The sequence below is a fragment of the Sceloporus undulatus genome, chromosome 2 (assembly GCF_019175285.1).
Source record: "Sceloporus undulatus isolate JIND9_A2432 ecotype Alabama chromosome 2, SceUnd_v1.1, whole genome shotgun sequence".
Lineage (NCBI taxonomy): Eukaryota > Metazoa > Chordata > Lepidosauria > Squamata > Phrynosomatidae > Sceloporus > Sceloporus undulatus.
The window spans coordinates 322651476-322673810 of record NC_056523.1 but is presented as its reverse complement, the minus strand read 5'-3'; the positions used below and the strand labels follow the sequence as shown (position 1 = coordinate 322673810).

The 22335-nt window shown below is 41.8% G+C and overlaps 1 protein-coding gene across 3 annotated transcripts in view; it reads right to left on the bottom strand.

Annotated features, from left to right (window-relative positions):
- Positions 1–22131, bottom strand: part of PSTPIP2 (proline-serine-threonine phosphatase interacting protein 2) — a 53657-nt gene extending 31526 nt beyond the window's left edge. The window contains exons 1-4 of one of the 3 annotated variants that reach the window (XM_042454905.1): positions 21919–22131; positions 10033–10133; positions 6131–6208; positions 2649–2683 (exon numbers count right to left, since the gene is read on the bottom strand). In XM_042454905.1, the coding sequence (XP_042310839.1) occupies positions 2649–2683; positions 6131–6208; positions 10033–10133; positions 21919–21951 (247 nt within the window). In that variant the 5' untranslated portion in view covers positions 21952–22131. The remainder of the gene's footprint in view (positions 1–2648; positions 2684–6130; positions 6209–10032; positions 10134–21918) is intronic. The other 2 variants (XM_042454904.1, XM_042454906.1) reach the window with 2 other exon arrangements.
- Positions 22132–22335: the final 204 nt, after the last annotated feature.

Sequence of the window (22335 nt, the reverse complement as noted above, 5' to 3'; positions counted from 1 at the left end):
TAAGAGAAGTGCGTCACAGAAGTGGTTTAAAAATTCTTAGCAAATAATAATAAATAATAACAATTTTATTTGTATACCGCCCTTCCAATGATCAGGGCGGTGAACAGTATAATAAAATCAAATACAGTAAAACACGACAAAATACACATAGCAAATACATAAGCTACAACAAAATACACATATTAAAAACGAATTAAAAAACCCCATCAGCCAACCATCTTGCCAACAAAAAGGGAGGAAGGCCAGCTGGAACTTCATTCGGGGAATGCAGCTTGGAATAAGAAGGTTTTTAAATCCCTTCTGAAAATGGAGCCGGAGGTGGCCGAGCGAGCTCTGTGGGCAGCGTGTTCCAAAGGGCCGGGGCGGAATGGAATACGTCCTCCTCGTGTGGAGGTAAGCTTGCCCTGGAACCCTAAGTAATTGCTGCCCAGAAGTTCTGAGGGTGCAGGGCGGAAGTATGGGGAGAGGCGGTCCTTCAGGTATCCTGGGCCCAAGCCATATAGGGCTTTATAGGTAATCACCAACAAGCCCTATATGGCTTTGGCCCAGGATACCTGAAGGACCGCCTCTCCCCCATACATTCCGCCCCGCACCCTCAGAACTTCTGGGCAGCAATTACAAATAAACTTAGTAACTTAAAAAATAAAATTATAGTCAGACCAATTTTCAAAAGGTCATTCCACACATGCAGACCATGGACCACACCAGAGATTAAGGCACAGATTAGTAGTCCCTGTTCAGGTAGGAAAGCCCACCCTTACTGTATCCTGATCTCCAAAAACCACATCAAGGAACTTCCTTGTACTTTCCACTTGTATAACAATGGTTTCTCAGCCCCTCCCTAAGACATAAGGAAGGCAGTTCTGGCCCATTCAGTCCAGCTGACAGTAAAACACTAAACTATCAGTGTGGGAAACTCCCACACTAAAGTGCCCAGAAAACTGGCATTTTCCCAAGGTTTTTCCAAAGGAGACTTCGCCACTCACTGAGGCAGCACATTCCACTGCTGAACAGCTCTTACCATCAGGACATCCTTCCTAATGTTTAGGTGGATCCATTGCTCTGTGTCCTAGTCTCTGGAGCAACAAAAAACAAGCTTGCACCATCCTCAATATGACATCCCTTCAAATATTTAAACAGGGCTACCATATCACCCCTTAACCTTCTCTTCTCCAGGCTAAACATACCCAGCTCCCTAAGCTGCTCTTCATAGGGTATGATTTCCAGACCTTTCACCATTTTGGTCGCCCTCCTACGGACACACTCCAGCTTGTCAGCATCCTTCTTGAACTGTGGTGAGCAGAACTGGACACAATATTCCAGGTGAGGTCTCGCCAAAGCAGAACCGAGTGCCCTCTATCTGGATATTATACTCATATTTATTAGGGGTGGAGGGCTACATGCAGAAGGTTGTGCTGGAGTACTCCTGTTTGACACCCTGGCCAATGGTCTGTGGTGTCTCTCAGTGTTCAGTTCTGTTTTGCCTGATGTTTAACATCTACATCCATAGTTTGAGGTTATCTGGAGATTTGAGTGTATGCTGATGACACCCAACTCCACCTCCACTTTCCATCTGACTTCAAGGAAGCTATTTTAGTACTAAATTGGTGTCTGTTGTCAGTAATGGACTGGATAATGGCAAGCAAATTGAAGCTTAATCCAGACGAGACAGAGGCGGTTTACAGACCGCCAAATAGTACGTCATCAATACGTACTAGGGTTAGGAAGGGGCGGTGCTTCCGCACCCCCCTAACCCTAGTACGTATTGAATACGTACAAGATGGCGGTGCCCTGTTCATACGGGCGCCGCCATCTTTACGTATCGGACGCTGAGCGTCCGTACGCGTCGCGGGCGTTGTGACGTAGTGAGTGCGCCCCTGGTGCCTCGCTACGTCGCAAACGCGACTTAAAAAGAAGCTCCATTTTGGAGCTTCTTTTTCGGTCCGCGCGGGAGTCGGGCCGTGTGAAGGCTCCGGCTCCCCCGCGGACCTACTGGCGGCGGTGGCAGAGCGCCGCAAAGCGGAGGTATGTACCCCGCCAGAGGTGCTCCTGGTTAGTTGGAAGGCATATCAGGGAGTAGAGATTCAGTTTGTGCTGGATGGGGTTACACTCCCCCTGAAATCTCAGGTTTGTAGCTCAGGGATACCCTTGGACTCAACCCTGAGCCTGGAAGCCCAGGTTTTGGTGGTAGCCAGGAGAGCATTGCACCAGCTATACTTGTTCCTTATGAAGTCAGATTTGGCCACAGTAACACATGCCTCCGTTACATCCTCTTTGGATTACTGTAAGGCACTCCATATGGGTAGGGCACATGGTTTACATGTACATGGTTGTGGTTCAGTCTTCGGCTGGTATTTTCAGGTGGGGCTGGAAAAGGCATTTAATTATGTGGAGAGAGTTTAATTACATGCCGGAAGAAAGATATGCAATACAAGAAATAACATGCAAACTTATTTTAAAAGAACTTGTAAAAGACTGTTTGATTTTTGTCTAGAACTACATATTAGATTGGGGATTATGAGTGCTGTGGTTCAGAAAAGTAATTTTTCCAAGCTCTGAAATCATTGGTTGCACACTACCCAAAGGGAAGAGCTACATACATGATCTAGTTAAATTCTTCAAAATGGTGGATGTCATGGGTTACTTACGTTGTTTGAAAACCTCAAGGGCTCTTTTCAAGGTGCTGAAATGAAGAAAACACAAGAGGGGAAAAACAGAGGACACAATTAGCAAGCTGGGAAACCATGAAGAAAGATATGTTTTGTTTTGTTTTCAGGTCATTGGAAGGTGACAAGAATAAGACTTCCTTGCAAAGTTGCAGAAACTGGCCCTGTTTCAACATCCCATGAGGCAATCTTCGAAACCGAAAGTACAGCTTCACAATTGGGCCTAAGGATCAGGACTTTCCTTTCCTTCCACTTCCAGTAACATCCTGAGCTACCTTCATCACTGGCCAAATACATCTAAGCTGAATCCACACTGTAGAAATAATTCAGTTTGACACCACTTTAACTGCCATGGCTAAATGCAATGGGATTCTAAGACGTGTAGTTTTGTGAGATATTTAGCCTTCTTTGTCAGAAACCTGTGGTCCACAGCAAACTACAAATCCTGGGATTCCACAGGATGGAGCCATTGCAGTTAAAGTGGTGTCAAACTGCATTATTTCTACAGTGTAGATGCAGACCTACATTTTCCAACAGAGGGTAGTCTAAAATATTTTGGTACCCAAGGATCAAAATTCAAATGATCAAAATTCAAATGGCAGGTCACCATTCACTGGTAGATTCTCCTCATTTCAATGGGGCTTCTGTAGGATTACTTCCTAGGGAACAGGTACCCAGAGGTAAATTATATTCTATAAATCAGATCCATTAGTCCTGTCCTGTCCCCCCACCCCACCCTGACACTTATAAAACAGTTGCTCTATGTAATCCTGCACAGAGCGCCAATATAGGTCTAGGGAAGCGAAAGTATAACACTGTCTTTGGACGCAGTAACAAAGCTGTGGCAGCCAAGGTGTTTGAAGCCCCAAGAAGTTTTATATACTTAAAGTATTTCTGAATTGCCTCCCAGCCTGCAAGGACTCCTGAGGTGATGGACAAATAAAAGGCAGTTTAAACAATACAAAGATAAAAACATTTTAAAAACTCATTAAAATACTTTTTAAAAACTCCTAAAAACAGTCCTAGAATCTAGTTTTGAAAGAGTTAAAAAGCAATTTCACACATTAATTGCCATGCAGAACAGCACTGTTTTGGCTGCCTGCCGGAAGCTTAAAAGAAATGGGGTCAGCCAAGCTTCCTTGGGCAAGGAGTTCCACAGGTGAGACTCCTGCAACTTAAATTGAGCATGGAAGGAAATTGCAAGCCAGTGTCACTTTTGCAGGACTAGGGTTACATGGTCTCTGAAATGCACACCTGAACTACAGCTCACAGGATCAGAGCACTGGGGCTGATGGGTTAGTAAACATTTTAACTGTTTTAAATTTTATTGTAATGTTTTTTTTAATGTTTTTATCTGTGAGCTGCCTTGGGTCTGAGAGAAACATGACATACAAATTAACTCAAATAAAATAAAGCATCACTTTTTATGCCTTTCCTACAGACATACACAAACCCCTAGTTATAGGTGGTATGCTGTTTGTCACATATTACATTCAAACTCTGAAGGGCAACTGCGCTATTGATAAGCAGCAGATTAAATTTGGGCTCTTGGTGATTGGTAACTGCCACAAAACTGAGGTATTGTGGGATTCTTCCTTTTACCCACTGCCGTATTGTATATATGCTGACTGCTGTGGAGTTATGGCAATTGCTGTCACTTGGAGGACTATGGGTGTATGGTTTAAACCAGGGGTAGGCAACCTGCGGCCCACGGGCCGGATGCGGCCTGGCGAGGCCTTGGGACCAGCCCCAGCCCGGTCCTGCCGCCGATTGCCGCCAGGGCCTTTGGCCTCTCGCGCGCAGGGTCAATTGTCTATAGAAGCCTCAGAAACATGCATTTATATTAACATTTTTTAAAAAATCAGCAAATTTTTTCACGTGTCCTCTACTTTTTTAAAAAAAAGGATCCACCATTTGAAAATTTTGTCCTACATTTGTCCCGGTTTATTTATGTATTTAAATATTTTTTTAATTGTTTAATTATTTATTTTTTGGCTTCGGCCCCCCAGTTGTCTGAGGGACAGCAACCCGGCCCCCGGCTCAAAAAGGTTGCCTACCCCTGGTTTAAACTATCCCTGGCTGCATCTGGACTGTAGAAATAATGCAATTTAATGCCACTATAACAACCATGGCTCTATCCTACACAGTTCTGGGATTTGTAGTTTTGTGAGACACCAGGACTCTTTGGCAGAGAAGGTCAAATCCCAGGATTCCACAGGATGGAGTTGCCGCACTTAAAGTAGTGTCAAACTGCATTATTTCTACAATGTGGATCCACCTTTTAAGTCATAGCCTTTGCTCATGATGCCCACCAAATCAGGAACATACTTCTATGGACAAGGAAGCTTGATTGCCACCAAAACAACATACTTATAGGAAACTGGAGTTTCCCAGCACCATTTTTATTCTATAAGTGGGTTTCCTGAAATTGTCTCATTCTCACTTTCATTACCTCTTAGGAACTTTATAAATGCCAACAAACACCCACCCACCCCAGTTTAGACTACAGATGCAATTTTTCACTACTTTTCTTCTCAAAAGAAACAAGTCATTTTAACCATGTTCTTCTCACTGCCATTTGTACACCAAACAACCACTTGCAAATTTGTACAAAATAAACTTCAGTGAGCATGGCCATTGGTTAGGGATTCTGGGAACTGAAGACCAAAACATCTGATGGACCAAAGGCTGAGAACCTACAGTTTTGGGGTGCATACACTGCAGAAATTATGCAGTCTGATACCACTTTTAGTGCTATAGATCCATCCTATGGGATTTGTAGTTTTACAAGGTCTTTAGCTTTCTCCTCCACAAGCAAGAGCCATCACTTCTTTAACCAGCTTCAAAACGGAGTTGAAAACCATCCTATTCAGAGAAGCCTTCCCAGGCATCGCATAATTGTCGGTTACTATCTGATGTTCTGTTGTTGGCTGTTTATTGATCCATTTCCTGTATTGCTATGTACTGTATATGTATTATCCTACTTCTGAGTATGTATTTTCCCTGGATAATGATTAACCTTCCATTTTGAAGCCAAGCCCTCCCTTCAGTCCATCTGCCTTGGTCCAGGCCTCGGAGGTTGAGAGGAACTGCTGGACCTCTTACCCTTTCCCGTCACCACCCCCTTCTCCTTCTGTGTCATGTCTTTTTAGATTGTAAGCCTGAGGGCAGGGAACCGTCTAACTAAAAAGATTGTATGTACAGCGCTGTGTAAATTTACAGCGCTTCATAAATAAAGGTTAATAATAATAAATAATAATGTCAGAGTGCTGGTGCCTCACAAAACTGCAAATCCCCAGGTTGTTTAAGATGGCGCCATGGTGGTTAATCTGGTGCCAAACTGCATTATTTCCACAGTGCAGGTGCACATTTAGACTACAAATCAGAATTTTTAACTAGAAAACAGAACTGGGCCAAAGAAAAATGTAATAAAAATACAATTAGAAGGAAACTTGCTGACACACTTTAACTCTGTCTGCCCACAGGGCTTCTTCCTGGACAAGTTGAGAAGTTCCTTCCCATATCTTTCTTCTATAGAAGCCCTGCAATGTGAAAAACAGAGAAAGTTAAAGAAAATGAGTATGACCATAAGGGAGGGAGGGAGAAAGAGAATTAAAAGAGGGGATTGTGGGCCAGCCTGGACTAAAAACAATGAAGAAATATGCACCCCTAAAACCTGTCAGAAACATTACCTTTTTGGACTACAGTTCCCAGATCTTGGTCTATGGCCAAGTAGGCTGAGTGATTTGTGGCAGGGTGACCAGATGTCCTACTTTTCCAGGACATCTACATTTCAACCTTCTGTCCAGGAGGGATTTCATAATGTCCTCCATTTTGAGCATGACTGAGAAGCATGAATTTACATTTATATTACTGTTTTCAGCTTTTATTTGTAACATCCTACATTTTGCGATGCCTTGTCCTCCTTTGCAATGATGACATCTGGTCACCTTGATTTTGGGAGTACGTTTTTTTTCCAAACTCAAAGGGTAGAAATGCAGGTGAACCATAGTTTCACTGCATTTCTACTCTTGGAGTTTGGAAAGAACCACAGCTCCCAAAATCAGGTTCAATTCACAGTGTCAGGGGAGTACAGTTCACAGGGGAAGAGTGGGAATGGCATTTCCAAGGAACAATATATTGTTGTGAGCTCTCTGTGTTACTATACACCTGTAGTCATGCAAAGTATTTGGGTGACAGCTCCGAATCACCAATTGAGATTCATATGGTTTACAAAAAAAACTTGCTTCTGATGAAAATGAACACTTCCAGAACTGTTTTGCATAGGGATCTTGTTGTAGCATCTTTGGGACTCATGGACACAGTCTACCAAATCAACATACATCCTCATCCACAAAAAAGAAGACACAAAAGACTGCGGCAACTATAGGACCATAGCATTAATTTCCTATACAAGCAAAATTATGCTAAAAATTCAACAGCATAGACCCAATCATACATGGAAAGAGAAATCCGGAGGTACAACCCAGGTTCAGGAAAAGAAGAGGCACTAGGGACCACATCACAAACATATTCTGGCTTATGGAGGGTACCAAAGAATTCCAGAAAAATTCAGTGCTTCATAGACTATAGCAAAGATTTTGACTGCTTAGACCACAAAAATTAGAGCTGGCTCATAAAGACATGGAAGTGCCACTACTTTTGACAATCTTGATGACAACTCTGTACTTAATACAAGAGGTTACTGTTAGAACAGGATATGGAAAAACAGAGTGGTTTCCAATAGGTAAAGGGGTCAGGCAAGGGTGCATTTTAACACCTGGTTTATTCAACTTGTATGCTGAAAATATCATAAGAAAAACAGGTGTAGATTCAGAAGTAGGAGGAGTGAAGATAGGAGAAAGGAACATCAAAAGTCTAAGATATGTGGATGACACCATATTACTAGCAGAATACATCACAATTATTAAAATCAAAGAAGAAAGTCCAAAGACAAGCTTATTGCTGAACATAAAGAAGACAAAAATGATGACCATGGAGGGTCTAAATAAATTCAAACTAGAGAATAAGGAAAGAGTTCCCATAGCTAGGATCAAACATTGATCACAATAGAGAATGCAGTCAAGAAATCAGAGGCAGACTAGAAATGAGAAGGGCAGCTATACTGTATATACTCATGTATAAGTCTAGAATTTTTACTCAAAAAATTGACCCCCAAAAAACCTGAGTCGACTTATCCATGGGTCAATGTTAAGTACTGTATCTTAACTCCTGTTAGAAAAGGAACCATCCCCTGGTGAAAGGCAAGAGTGTACTCTGTCCTGGAAGCACTGACCCTCCTCTACTCTCTTATCAATCCAGCCTTTAGAGTGAGCAGATACAGTTATGCCTGCTGGAATTTTGTAAATTCTTTGGCATTGTTTTCTTTGTTTCATCCTTTAGATCATTTGTTACATGCCCCTAAGTTTTACCCTCGACTTGTCCATGGGTGATATCAAAATCCATAATTTTGACCCCAGAACCTACCCTCAACTTAAAACATGAGGTCAACTTATAGCCAAGTATACATGGTAGACAAGATCCTAAAGAGTAAAGATATACAACTGCACACTAAATTTAGAATCACCCAAGACATTACATTCCCCATCACCATGTCTGGGATGTGAAAGCTGGACAGTGAAAAAAGCAGATAAGAAGACTCTCCACCACCACTTTGAGATGTGGTCGTGCAGAGAAGAATGCTGGGGATACCGTGGACAGCCAAACAAGGGGGTTCTTGAACAGATCAAGCCTGAATTCTCCCTGGAAGCCAAGATGATTAAATTGAGCCTGTTATAATTTGGCCACATCATGAGAAGGTATGACTTACTAGAAAAGATAATGATGATAGGAAAGGTAAAAGGCAGTAGAAAGAGAGGAAGCCTTGTCTAGGTACTGATTTTTAAAAGAAAAGGGGCTTTTTATGGTGCTACACTGCTTTGATCTTTTTTTTTTTAGAGTTATATTTAAATGGTTTCAATTATTCCATTAGTTTAATCTCACGTTTTGGATGTTTTGAGCTATATGTGAGCTTTTTTTCTGCCTTTAATAAGCTACCTTAAAACCCAGTCTGGGAAAAAGATGGGGAATAAATAAAGGGATTGATGGATTTAAGAGCAGGGCCAGCTCATCCATATAGGCAGACTAGGCAGCTGCCTAGGACAGCAAAATTTAGGGGCAGCTTGGCAGCTTTTTTTGTATACTTTTTTGCATAATTAAACAATATTAAAGTGAAAACTCATTACAGCAAACGACGTAAAAGCAGTATCATGGTTTCTTTGTACAAAGGCCAAAACATAAATGTGTGCCCCTCTGTGTCCATGGTAAGATCACATAGTACATCATCCGCCTTCCGCATGCGCCTTCAGTGTAACCTCAAGGTCAACAGCACCCTCTCCTCTTGGCACCCACCCGCCTTACCCTTGGTGCCACAACAAGGAACGCCAGTCGCCAGTCGTTTTGAGTTTACTCTTTACAACAAATAAACTGATTTGATTTTGAATGTTTGCCTAGTACGTTTAATACTGTGTTTTATTTTTATGAAAAGTTTTAAACTAAGTAAAGAGAAAGTTTTAGTTGTTTAGGTGAGTACTCTATTTATTATTACAGGGGGTTGCGCAGTCGCCCTGTATCCTATGTCTTTTATCATTACATAATTAGAAATCAGAAAAATAATGTTGTTCTATAAAAGGCAATAAATTAGGCCACAGAGACAATACAAGCAGAAGGCTAAAACTTAAACAAAAGGAGACAAACTACTTATATTGACTCACTCCAACCTATACAATAAAAAAATACAAAGAACGTTTGTTAAATAACAAAACACAATTGTAACTAACCTAGTCATCTCACCTACTTAGTCTAACCTAACCTACTTAGTAAATGGACTTTTTTTACCTCTATATAATAATTAAAAAATACTTTCAACTTACGTCAAAAACGATTTTATAGTTTTCAAACACAATTGCGAAATACATTTATATTCTATAAATGGTGGGGGGGGTTTTATTTGTACTGTTTTTAGGTTTAAGTAATAAAACCAATCTTAAATTACAATTAAAAAGATCAAACATTTATTGCTTTAATGTCACAGCAATAAAAAGTCTTTAACCTGTAAAAACCTAATTGGCTTTTGACTAATTCTCAATACTATGACAAGAGATCGGAACCTAGGTTTTATGTCATGTTTAGCTTTAACAAACGAAACAGAAGAAATCAAGGAGTGAAAATAATTATGAAGGGCGACAGAGGATGCCAAAATATTTCTCGTCCAGGGTGGCCAAATACCTAGAGCCGGCCCTGTTTGAGAGGCTTCTCTTCCATCAAGGATCATACCCTTCCAATGTTTCCAGATGAAGGTACATACCTTTCCTTCAAGAAATCTTCAAATTCCTTGCAGTTCTTTCGGCCATCGTTCAGGTGCTGGACAATATTGTCATATCCCGCTGTGCTTATTAAATCTGTAGACTGAGAAAAGAATGGACAAAATGTATTTAGAAGAAAAATAATTCATTGCCCCTATTACAGACAGAGTAAAAATAAGCATTCTCATGCTGTGTCACGTCTTCATTTTTAAATCCTGGTATTTCTGCAGAATACCAGTTTGTACTAGCTCTCCCTCCATCTTTTCAGCCCAGCCAGATGCATTTAGGGCCCAAACAGACAGGGCAAAATGAAGCTGCTTCGGATCACTTTGGAAGTATGCTGTTTAAATGATGCACGCGTCCTAAGAAGCTGGAAGCTATGCCAAAGCCATGCTCCAGTCCTAAAGACTGGAGCACAGCTTTGATGCAGCTTCTGGCCTCTTAAGATGCATGCATCATTTAAACATCATACCTCCAATCTGACCCAAAGGAGCTTTATTTTGGCCTGTCTATTCAGGCCCTTAGTTGCTCACTCACATTTAAAAAAACTCCTTTAAAATACCCTAGTTTCCTCAAAAGCTTATGCAAGGAAGTGGTTGCAGCTTTAGCCATGATACACTAACAAACACTGTTGCTGCAGCTTGGAAAACCCTCACACACCAGTATGAGATCCAGAGTTCATTTCCCAGCCATATCTCAACATTTGAGTGATACAAAAGCACTCAAAGTAACTGGAACTTGTTTTCTAAGATGTGTTCCTAATGCAAAGACTAATACAATTCTCAGTTTGTCTTTTAAGGGCAGGTCATTTGTTCCAAAGCAGAAACAACAATGTTAGCAGGAAGACAGGTGAAAATGGCTATTTAGAAGTGATCTTAAAAACAAAACATCACCATATCAATTTGGCAATACAGCCAGAATTGGGAAATGTTATTTCTTGGAGTACAGATTTAAATTGCTGCGCAGAACAAGACAGATAAAGTGGGCCCTTGGTATCTGCTGGGGTTTGGTTCCAAGGCCCCCGTGGATACCAAAATCTGTGGATGCTCAAGTCCCATTAAATACAGTGGCGTAGTGAAATGGTGTCCCTTATATAAAAAGGCAAAATCAAAGGAGTTGTTGTCCAACAATATCTGGAAGGCCACGTGATTCCCTCCTTTGAAATAGTGAGGCAGTCATTGATTGAATTCATGTGTCCATCAAATGCTGGTGTTAACTCAAACGTCAAAAATGAAAAAGACCACAACTAAATGGAAGACATCCTGGCAGTACATCAGCTAACAAATTATTATTATTATTAACCTTTATTTATGAAGCGCTGTAAATTTACACAGCGCTGTACATACAGTCTTTTTAATTAGACGGTTCCCTGCCCTCAGGCTTACAATCTAAAAAGACATGACACAAAAGGAGAAGGGAGTGGTGGAGGGAAAGGGGATGAGGTCCAGCAGTTCCTCTCTACCTCCAAGGCCTGGACCAAGGCAGGTGGACTGGAGGGAGGGCTTGGCTTCATAATGGATGGTTAATCTTCTTCCAGGGAAAATACATACTCTCAAGTAGGATAATACATATACAGTACATAGCAATACAGGAAATGGTTTGATAAACAGGCACCAAATAGTAAGCGACAATTATGCAATGCCTGGGAAGGCTTCTCTGAACAGGATGATTTTCAACTCCATTGTGAAGCTGGTTAAAGAAGTGATGGCTCTTGTTCGCGGGGGAAGAAGGTTCCAGGAGTGAGGGGCAGCAAGTGAAAAGGGGCGAATCCAGGATGGGGCAGAGAAAATCCTGGGCTGAGACAGCAGACCTTGACTACCAGAACAGCGGGCCCTGGTGGGAAGGTGAGGAGAAAGAAGGTCTGATAAGTAAGGAGGGGCCAGACCATGGAGGGCTTTAAATGTCGACAGCAGGAGCTTATACTGAATACGGAAAGGGAGGGGGAGCCAGTGAAGGGATGCCAACACAGGAGAGATATGGTCAGAGCAGAGGGTGGAAGTGATAATGCGTGCACCTGAATGCTGGACAGAGATTAAAGGACGGAGGTGAGAAAGAGGAAGCCCAGCCAGGAGGACGTTACAGTAATCCAGTTGTGAGATCACTAGGGCATGGACCAGGATCTTGGCAGTAGAGGCAGAGAGATAAGGTCGGATTTTGGCAATATTGTACAAAAAGAATCTACAAGCCTTGGCTGTGGTCTGGATTTGAGGGATACACGAAAGAGAGGAATCAAAGATAAAACCAAGACTGCGGGCTTGCTGGACTGGTTGAATAGAAATGTTGTCCACAGAGACAGAAAAGGAGTGTTGAAGGGTGGACTTAGGAGGAAAAACAAGAAGCTCCGTCTTGGACATGTTGAGCTTCAAACACCGATGGCGCTCCACTGAGAGACAGCTGTGAGGCAAGATGAAACTTGCTGTTCAAGCCTTGGAGAAAGGTCAGGGGTGGAAAGATACAACTGGGTGTCATTGGCATACAGATGGTAGGAAAAACCAAAAGAGCTAATGAGTTTTCCTAAGGACAGTGTGTAGAGAGAAAACAGAAGGGGACCCAGAACAGAGCCCTGGGGCACTCCAACAGATAAGGGAACAGGAGAAGAAGTCTGACCTCCTGCAACTACTGCAAAAGATCTGCCAGACAAATAATATCTAAACCAGTCGAGAACAGAGTCTGAGAACCCAAGGTCAGAAAGTATATCAACTAGAAGACAGTAATCAGCAGTGTCAAAGGCAGCAGACAAATCAAGAAGGATGGCCTGTAAAAGGTCATTCGAGATCTTAGTGAGAGCTGTCTCTGTAGAATGCTTTGGGCGGAAACCAGACTGAAAGGGATCAAGGATGGAGTTGGCTTCAAGAAACTCAAGACAGCACGAATAAACAACCCGTTCCAAAACCTCAGAAAGAAAGGGAAGAAGAGGAATCGGGCGATAGCTAGACAAAGAGGAGGGGTCAAGAGAAGGTTTTTTCAGAATTGGGGAAATGAGAGCATGTTTGAAGTCCGATGGGAAGGAGCCTGTATAGAGAAAGAGATTGAAGATATGGAGAAGCTAGGGCAGAAGGGAGGGAGCTATGGAGCTTAGAAGACGAGAAGAAGAACAAAGCCTCTGAAAGTGAAGCTCCTTTTCTCAGAGAGTTTTGATGCCCAGCCCAATCCCTGTTTTCAAATAATAAGATTCAACTCTAATCGAGTCTACTGTAGATGTGGTTGCCTGCCTGCAAAAAGCCAGATAAACAGCAGCTGCCTTGAGAATCCCTTATGAAGCATTTGTGAACAGCAAAACAGACAGAAAAGGAGCAAGCAGAAAAGCCAGCTTTACCATTCTGTTTTTAAAAAGCCCCAATTCCACTGCTTGAAGCGAGGAGCAGGGAAGAAGCAAGAAGAAACAGCATCAAAAGCCCCATCTTTGCTTCCTCCCTTGCCTGATCTTAATGCTCTTGGACAGGCAAGTGAGTTACACCTTGGCTGCATCCCTTGTTGCACCAATTCAAGTGTCACAACGCATGTTATCCTGCCAGAATCTTTTGGAAATCCTCAGCAGCCCTGGAGGGCACAAATGGCCAGTATAAACATGTCAGCTCAGGATGTTATCCAGGTCATCATCTGTGTCACAATTATAAATGGAAATATATTCCCAGAAAGGAAGAGCTCTTTGCAGGAGTATCTATGGAAAATATAGACAGGCAAATTCAAGATGACAAACCCCAAGCGGATAAGTCCTTGGTGCCACAGCAGCAAAATGCACACAGAGAATGGGAGGGGAGCTTGGAAAACATACGTAAGAGGCAAATCTTACTTAAACTTACATAAGAGGCAGAGGTGTAAGCAATCTTGAATTTTCAGATATGGAGATCCAGCACTTTCTCCTTATTCCAGGTGTAATATTGATACCTGCGCACCTACCAGGAACCCATCACACCTGGATACCTGGATTGTCTATCTTGGGCCATACTTTAATTGCAGAAACAAGAAAGTTGGTAGAAAAGGGTTGGTGCATGCCATTAGCTGTTAATAAGCATATATGTGTGTGTGTGTGTGCGTGCAAGCGCGCACTTATTATAAAACCTAGGTTTTAATTTTTTATACACACACACACATATTTACAGTTGCCCCTCCTTTCTCACGAACTTGAGATACGCGCTCTTGAATATTCAGAGGGGTGACCTCAATTATTCAGCGTGCCCCTGTGGTGCACGCCCTGCACACGCTCATGGGCACGCACCCCATTCAAGCCAATGGGATCCTCCATTTTCATGGGGTGGTGGTGAAATGGATCGCCCACAAAAACAGAGAGCTGACTCTGTGTGTGTGTGTGTGTGTGTGTGTGTGTGTGTGTGTGTGTGTGTGTGTGTTGTTCATGTTCTTTCTGACTTATGGCAACCCAATGGCAAACCTCTCATAAGGTTTACGCAACAAGATTTATTCAGAGAAAACTTTGCCTTCCTCTGAAGATGAGAGAGTGTGACTCATTCAATGTTTCCATGGCTGACTGGAGATTCAAATCTCCAGAGTCAAAGTCCAACACTCAAACCACTCCACCACACTGGTTCCCACCCCAGATAGGCTTCCACATTCAGAAGAGGGAAATTAACTGATAAATACATGACAACTGGCATTAAAATTTAAGATTGGTGCCAGCCCTAAAAGCTTGACCAGAATGAAGCTGAAAAATGCTAGCCATTATTAGTATTGACTTATCACTTTATTAGATTCCTGTGTGTATCCCAACAAAAGTTCGAGGATTATAAGCTCCAAAAGTCCGTTTTCTGAGCTAAATCATAGAGTTGCAAGAGACCACAAGGGCCATCCAGTTCAACCCCATTCTGCCATGCAGGAAATCCAATCAAAGCATCCCCGACAGATGGCCATCCAGCCTCTGCTTAAAGACCTCCAAGGAGGGAGATTCCACTGCACTCCGAGGGAGTTTGTTCCACTGTCGGACAGCCCTTACTGTCAGGAAGTTCCTCCTAATGTAGAGGTGGAATCTCTTTTCCTGCAGCTTGCATCCACTGTTCCGCGTTCTAGTCTCTGGAGCAGCTGAAAACAAGCTCGCTCCCTCTTCAACATGACATCCCTTCAAATACTTAAACAGGGCTATCATATCACCTCTTAACCTTCTCTTCTTCAGGCTAAGCATCCCCAGCTCCCTAAGTCGTTTCTCATAGGACATGGTTTCCAGGCTCTTCACCATTTTAGTCACCCTCCTTTGGACACACTCCAGTTTCTCAATGTCCTTTTTAAATTGTGGTGCCCAGAACTGGACACAGTATTCCAGGTGTGGCATGACCAAAGCAGAATACAGTGATGAACCTCTATATGGTTTCAGGCAAACTACTTAGGAAGACCACCCCCTTTCCAAGCTGCCTTTTATATTTATTGGTTTAAAACCTTTTCACCTTGGAATGAATTGAACTACAGTACTGTATAGTAAAATCTGTTGGTTATTTAACATTGTATCTCATGTAATAAATTAATAACTTAATTATAAAATTAAGTCAGTGCTGAAATTCTAGCTTGAATCAATCTCTGAAGGTTTTTTAAAAATGAATCAAGCTGTCCCTTTTGGTAGAATATTTCCAAATGAACAGACAACTTGTTGAGTTTTAACTGGTTAGAAAATTTCCAGTTTCACTGACAGTTTAATTAGTTTTAACCAGTTAGTTCCTCTCTCTTTAACAGAAGACCCTATAGCTAAAACATCTAGCATCCAATAACAAAGCTTGGGACCCATGATTCTTCTTCACAGCACTCTTTCTTTTTAACAGCCTAGTCTGATGAAGGATTCTGGATAACCCAAAAGCTTGCACACTATGATGGAATTGTAGTTGGACCTACTATAAATACTGACTGCTAGAGGGTTGTACTACACCTCCCAGATTCCCCATGTGGCCATGCTGGTTGTCTGGGACATAAAACTACCTATGCATTTATTTCTTCATACAGCAACAAAAAGCACTGGGTCAGCACTAGATTTGATTTTTCTTTTGTAAAAATAAATGATTCGAAGCACATTCAAACCTTGCCACTCTCAGTCCCAATTGAGACTGCTTTAACTGCCCTGGCTCAGTGCTAGGGACTCTTGGGAACTGTAGTTTGTTGTGACACCAGACAGAAAAAGCAAAATGTCTCACAGATCTACAGCTCCCAGAATTCCCTAGCATTGACTCGGGGCAGTTAAAGCGGTCTCAGACCAAATTATTTCTGCAAATTGTTTTGGACTTTCATTATAATTAATTAATTAATTGCTGTATATACAGTACTCATGTATAAGTCTAGAAATTTTAGTAAAAAATTGATCCAAATAACCTGAGTCGACTTATCCACGGGTCAATGTAAATACTGTACTTTAACTCTTATTTAAAAATGAATTATCCCCTGGTGAAAAGCAAGAGTGATATCTGTCCTGGAAGCTCTGACCCTCCTGTACTCTCTCATCTATTCAGGCTTTAATGTGAGCACAAACAGTTACTCCTGCTGCAATCTTGTAAATTCTTTGGCATTGTTTTCCTTGCTCCATCCTTTACAGCCTTTGTTACATGCCCCTCAGTTTCTTTTTGGTGTGACTTCGCCCTCTGTTCTCTCAAACTTCCTTGATCAGCTGAGCTATGGATTGCCTGATGTCTACAAGTGCTTCATCCCTGACTGGTGTGCTGGTGTCCTTTGATGAAGTCTGTGAATGCCTCTTCCTGGGCCTGGAGGTCTTTGGAGCCAGGGACTCCACAGGCCTCTGTCTCTTTTGGCATGGGCCCAGTGCTGCCCAGGACTTTCTGGGCTGGCCAGCATGACCCCTTGTGTTGAGGGGGGGGGTGGTTTGTCCTGGCCCTTTTTATTTTTTGGTGGCATAGCTAAAGTTGTCTGTGGTTGGGTTTGAGATGGCCCCCAGGACCTCTTCTTTTCCAAGGTTGGGAGCCTGGTTGTGGAGGGCCTCGCAGCTGGTAAGGTCACCTGGGAGGAGGGGGTACCATGATGGCACAGAGGGTGGCGCTGGGGGGGGGGGGGGGGGAGCAAAGAGAAAGCGGTGGGCCTCCACCGCTAATATAGAATCATAGAATTGAAGAGACCACAAGGTCCATCCAGTCCAACCCCATTCTGCCATGCAGGAAATCTCAATCAAAGCATCCCCAACAGATGATCCAGCCTCCGTTTAAAGACCTCCAAGGAAGGAGACTCCACTACACTCTGGGGGAGTTTGTTCCACTGGCGAACAGCCCTTACTGTCAGGAAGTTCCTCCTAATGTTGAGGTGAAATCTCTTTTCCTGGAGCTTGGAAATAGCTGGGGGGGGGGGGGGTGCTGTATACCAGGCTGCGCTGCTGTGGGCCATGATAATGCTGCCGCACCACTGCCACGTGTATTCCTCCTACCTCCCTGGCTCCGCTGCCGCAACTTTGCTCAGATACCTTGCTCCTTGGTGAGCCGAGCTGCAAATGATGCTGACCGTCACACCACATGGCCTTAAATAGGCCTGTTAGCCAATGGGAGGCTGGGATGGGGCGGAGGACCCGCCTCCCGGCCTCCCCACCAATTCTGGGCAGCGCCAAGGGATGACGCCGCCCAATCAGGAGGCACTTCTGCCTCCCAAAGATTGCTGGGACTTGTGGAGGCCAAGCGTTGTTTTGCACTCAAAGGACTCCTCAGCGGGAGGGGAGAGGAGAGGAGCAAAATCTTGTCATTCCCAATAGGCACAGGCAAAAGCAAACTGCTGCAGCCTCTCCTAGTTTGGGTATTCTTTTCCATTAATAACTTTTGCCATTTAACCACACTCTGATTTGCTTGGCCTGATGTGCCCTGATTTTCTTCTGTGAAATGTTGGAGGATATAAAATTCTGGAAGCTGCCATCCAAAACAGTTAACATTTCCAAGCTCTGCTACAGAAAACCTTTAAAGGAAGTCCCCAAAACACAGACAGATCCTTGTACACTGCAAGGATCTACAATTTAGGAGTTGTTTCCTGCAGGGCCTTTCATTTTGCAGATGATTGGAGAGGGTTTGGACGCTGGCCCTGATGGAAAAAGTGACTTTCTAAATTCCTAAGGCAAGAGGAGAGATTAGAGAGGGCAATTTTGAAACTATATGGCATCCCTTTGTCACATTTCCTTCAGAAATGAACCTCTGTTGAAACTGTGATGGATACAGTGAAACTAGGGGAAACTTAATTTAAACTATATTAAAGCATCATGCTGGACTAAATAATAATAATAATAATAATAATAATAATAATAATAATAATAATAGTTATTTGTTTCCTGCCTCTCCTCAAGGCTCCAGGCAGCATGTTAAAATAAAAAATACAAATAAAAACATACAAAACCAACACTTAAAATACAGTACTACAAAAACCATTAAAATACACTCTTATAAATGCATGCTTTAAAATACGCAAATTAAAAAGTCATGATGAATTTCTGAAAATAACCATGATGTATCTAAGCATAAATTACAAGCATGTGATCCTCCAGAGCAACTCTGTGATCAATTTCCAGCAGAATTGCACTGGAGGACCTAGAAATTCCTAGAGAGGACATATAAATCAAATCCATGAATAATCAAACCCGCAAAAGTCAAAGCCACAAAGTGGTATTCATTTTACACTCATCCCTCCACATTCGCTGGAAAAACTTCAAATAACAAAGACACTGCTTTTTATTTGGGAGAACACCTCTCTAGGAATCTCTAGGTCCTGCAGTGCAACTCTGTGGTCAACATCTGCCAGACACTGACCACAGAATTGCACTGGAGGAGCTGCAAATGCCTAGTGGAGTGTTCTCTCTAGGAATTTCTAGGTCCTTCAGTGTAACCTTTAGTTAAAATTGACCATAGAGTTGCGCTGGAGCACCTAGATATTTCTATAGAGAACATATTAATAAAATCGGTGAATAATCAAATCCACCAAAGTCAAAGCCGCAAATGTGGAGGGACGAATGTATTTCAATGATGCAGGAGATATGGATAAAGCAAGGACTATAATTCAGAGTCCTTACAAAAGGTGAAGGGGACAAAATTGCCATAAACAAGAAAATCTTGAATATATTTACACAGGAACTGAGAGACAGGCAACAAATCTATTCTCACAGGACTTCATTGCCAGGAAACAGGCATAACCCTTAAAGGTCTGATGGCTATTTAATGTATCTACATTTTTGTTCATTGTAAAATTATTTTAAGATACATGTTAACTTTATGACTCCTGTTTACTCTGAGATTGTATGCTGCTGGCATGTTTTTTATTTGTTTTTATTTGTATTTTGTATATGCATTATGTACAGTGCACTGTAAATTTACAGCTCTATAATAATGATAATGGTAGTCAGATGCCCTCTCCAGTTTTCCATCTGGCAACCCTATGAACTATAGCAGAGTGCTCAGTCCCATGCCAAACTATAGATCCCAGGATTCGGCAGTATGGAGCAACGACGAATTCACATAGTAGTATATTATTTTAATATATTTAATGTATTTTAAACATTTTTATCTTTTTAAAGTACTGTACTTGACATTTTAATATGTAATTTGTTTTAATTATTGTAGAAATTTTATTCTATTTTAATGTACCTTTTTGTACATTTTTAAGTGTATTGTTTGTTTGTTTTTAATGTCGTACGCCGCCCTGAGTCCCAATCTTGAAAGAAGAGTGAGATATAATAATAATAATAATAATAATAATAATAATAATAATAATAATCACCTCTTTAACCAGCTTTAAAACAGAGTTAAAGACAATATTGTTCAGGAAGCATTCCCAGACATTACGTGACTGTCGTCCTATGTTTATTTTAATTTGTTGTTTGCTATATTTTATTTCTTGAATGTTAATATGTATTAATATGTATTAGGTTTAATTGTTTTTCGTAGGACGGATGCCACAGGCAGGTTTATTTTATTTTATCTGTTTTTAATTGATTGTATGCAAAAAAGAATCAGCACATGTTTATAGACTACAGTGAAGCATTTGATTGTATAGATCACGAAAAGCCCTCAAAGACATAGGGGTGCCACTATATGTGATAGTCCTGATCAGGAATCTGTACCAAGGACAGGAGGCCACTGTCAGAACAGAATTCGGGTGGTTCCTAATAGGCAAAGGGGTCAGGCAAGGCTGCATCCTATCACTTTATTGTTTAACTTATATCCTGAAAGCATCATAAAAAAGCAGAATTAGAATCAGAAGAAGGAGGAGTGAACATAGAAGGAAGCAACATTAACAACCTAAGATATGCAGATGACACCATAATATTAGCAGAAGACATTCAGGAATTGGAACAGTTAATAAGGAAGGTGAAAGATGAAAGTGCAAAGGCAGGTATGTTATGCTGAACATAAAGAAAACAAAAATAATAACTACGGAAGAAACACATGAGTTCAATCTCTAGACAACAATGAAACTGAAATAGTTAAAGAACGCCCATATTTAGGATCAAACATTGACCAGAATGGAGACTGCAGTCAAGCAATAAGAAGAAGACTAGGAATGGGAAGGGCAGCTATGAAAGAACCGGAAAAGCTACTAAAGAGAAAAGACATACAACTGAGCATTAAAGTCAAAATCATTCAGGCCATTGCATTCCCAATTACAATGTATGGATGTGAGAGCTGGACAGTGAAGGAAGCGGACAGAAAGAAAATCAACTCATTTGAAATGTGGTGTTGGAGAAGAGTACTTAGGATACCTTGGAAGGCCAAGAAGACAAACAAATGGGTCTTTGAACAAATCAGACCAGGGCTCTCCTTGGAAGCTAAGAAGATCAAGTTGAGACTATTGTACTTTGGCCACATAATGGGAAGGCATGGATCACTAGAAGAAACAAGAATGCTAGGAAAGGTAGAGAGTAAAAGAAAGAGAGGAAGACCACAAACCAGATGGATAGACTCAGTCAGGGGGGCTATGGGCAAGGGCTTGCAGGATCAGGGCAGGGCAGTGAAGGAGAGGGATTCTTGGAGATGTCTCATCCACAGGGTCACCATGAGTCGGAACCAACTCAAGGGCAACCACCAACAACAACAACGCCGTCTAAGTTTACAGAGCTTTATAAATAAAGCTTAATAATATTAATAATAAACAGCTCTGACTGTCTGATGCACTCAAGGCCCAGAAATAAATGAGGAAACCAAGGTGTTGACTCCACAAAGCTTGAGAGCTCTAAGTGTTTGAGTAATACTTGAGGCGCTTGCGCTTCGACACTGTAGCAATAATGCAACTTGGCACCCACCCTTTTAAGTGCCGCAGCTCTATCCGATGGGACCCTGGAATCTGTAGTTTTACAAGGTCATTAGCCTCTCTTTCCCAAAGGATCCTGATTCCTGACACTACACATCCCAGGATTCTGGCCATGGCAGTGCCAGGTGATGCCAAAGCGCATTATATCTCCAGTGTAGATACAACCCCAAACGCACCCCAAAGTTCTGGGGCCACAACAAACTTTTTTAAAAATCTTTTATGTATTTTTTAATGTGGTTTTATATTGTGTGCAGATGTTTTTAATTGTTTGGAATTTTATGGAGATTTTTAAAATGGAAATTTAAATTTAAAATTGAAACTTCCATTTCACATCTCCATAAAATTCCAAACAATTAAAAACAGCTACGCACAATATTGTTTGGAATTTTATGGAGATTTTGAAATGGAATAAAATTTAAATTTCCATTTCAAATCTCCATAAGATTCCAAACAATTAAAAACAACTACAGATAATATAAAAATCACATTTAAAAAAAATACACAACGGTTGAAAAAATTTGGAAAGGCAGCAGATGGAGGAGCTAAATAAACAAATAAATAAATAAACTGCAGTTCCCAGAATTCCATAGCAGTTGAAGTGGGATTATTTCTGCTGTGTGTGGAGTGCCTCCCCACTCCTCCCCCCACCCTTCCCTTTCCTCTTTTTCCTTTCTCACCCAGAAGTTGTCTTTGAACAGGGTCTCCCGCATGGTGGGTTAGAGCGGTTTAGATCCCCTCCAGATGTGACAGTGCAGACAGAGCGCGCCAGGAACGGGATCAAGAGTGTTCCACAGTCCTCCAAGTTCCTCAATTCTTTAGTTCTTCTTCTTCTGCTGCTGCTGCTGCTGCTGCCTTCCTCTGGGTCCTAAAACCCATCTGGGCTCAGGAAGAGCCATGCACACTTCCAATGGAAATGTCATTTTAATTTCCAATCTGTATCTTTGCAAAGGGCAAGGGAGGGCATGCCTTGCAACTGCTTGGTTTCTTGGAGATAAAGTGTATCTAGGAGGTTCATGAATGCACCAGGCCCAAGTGTCTAGGTGCATTCATGAACTTACTAGGGTTTTCTTGGTTGGCTGCCTTCCAGTCTGGGA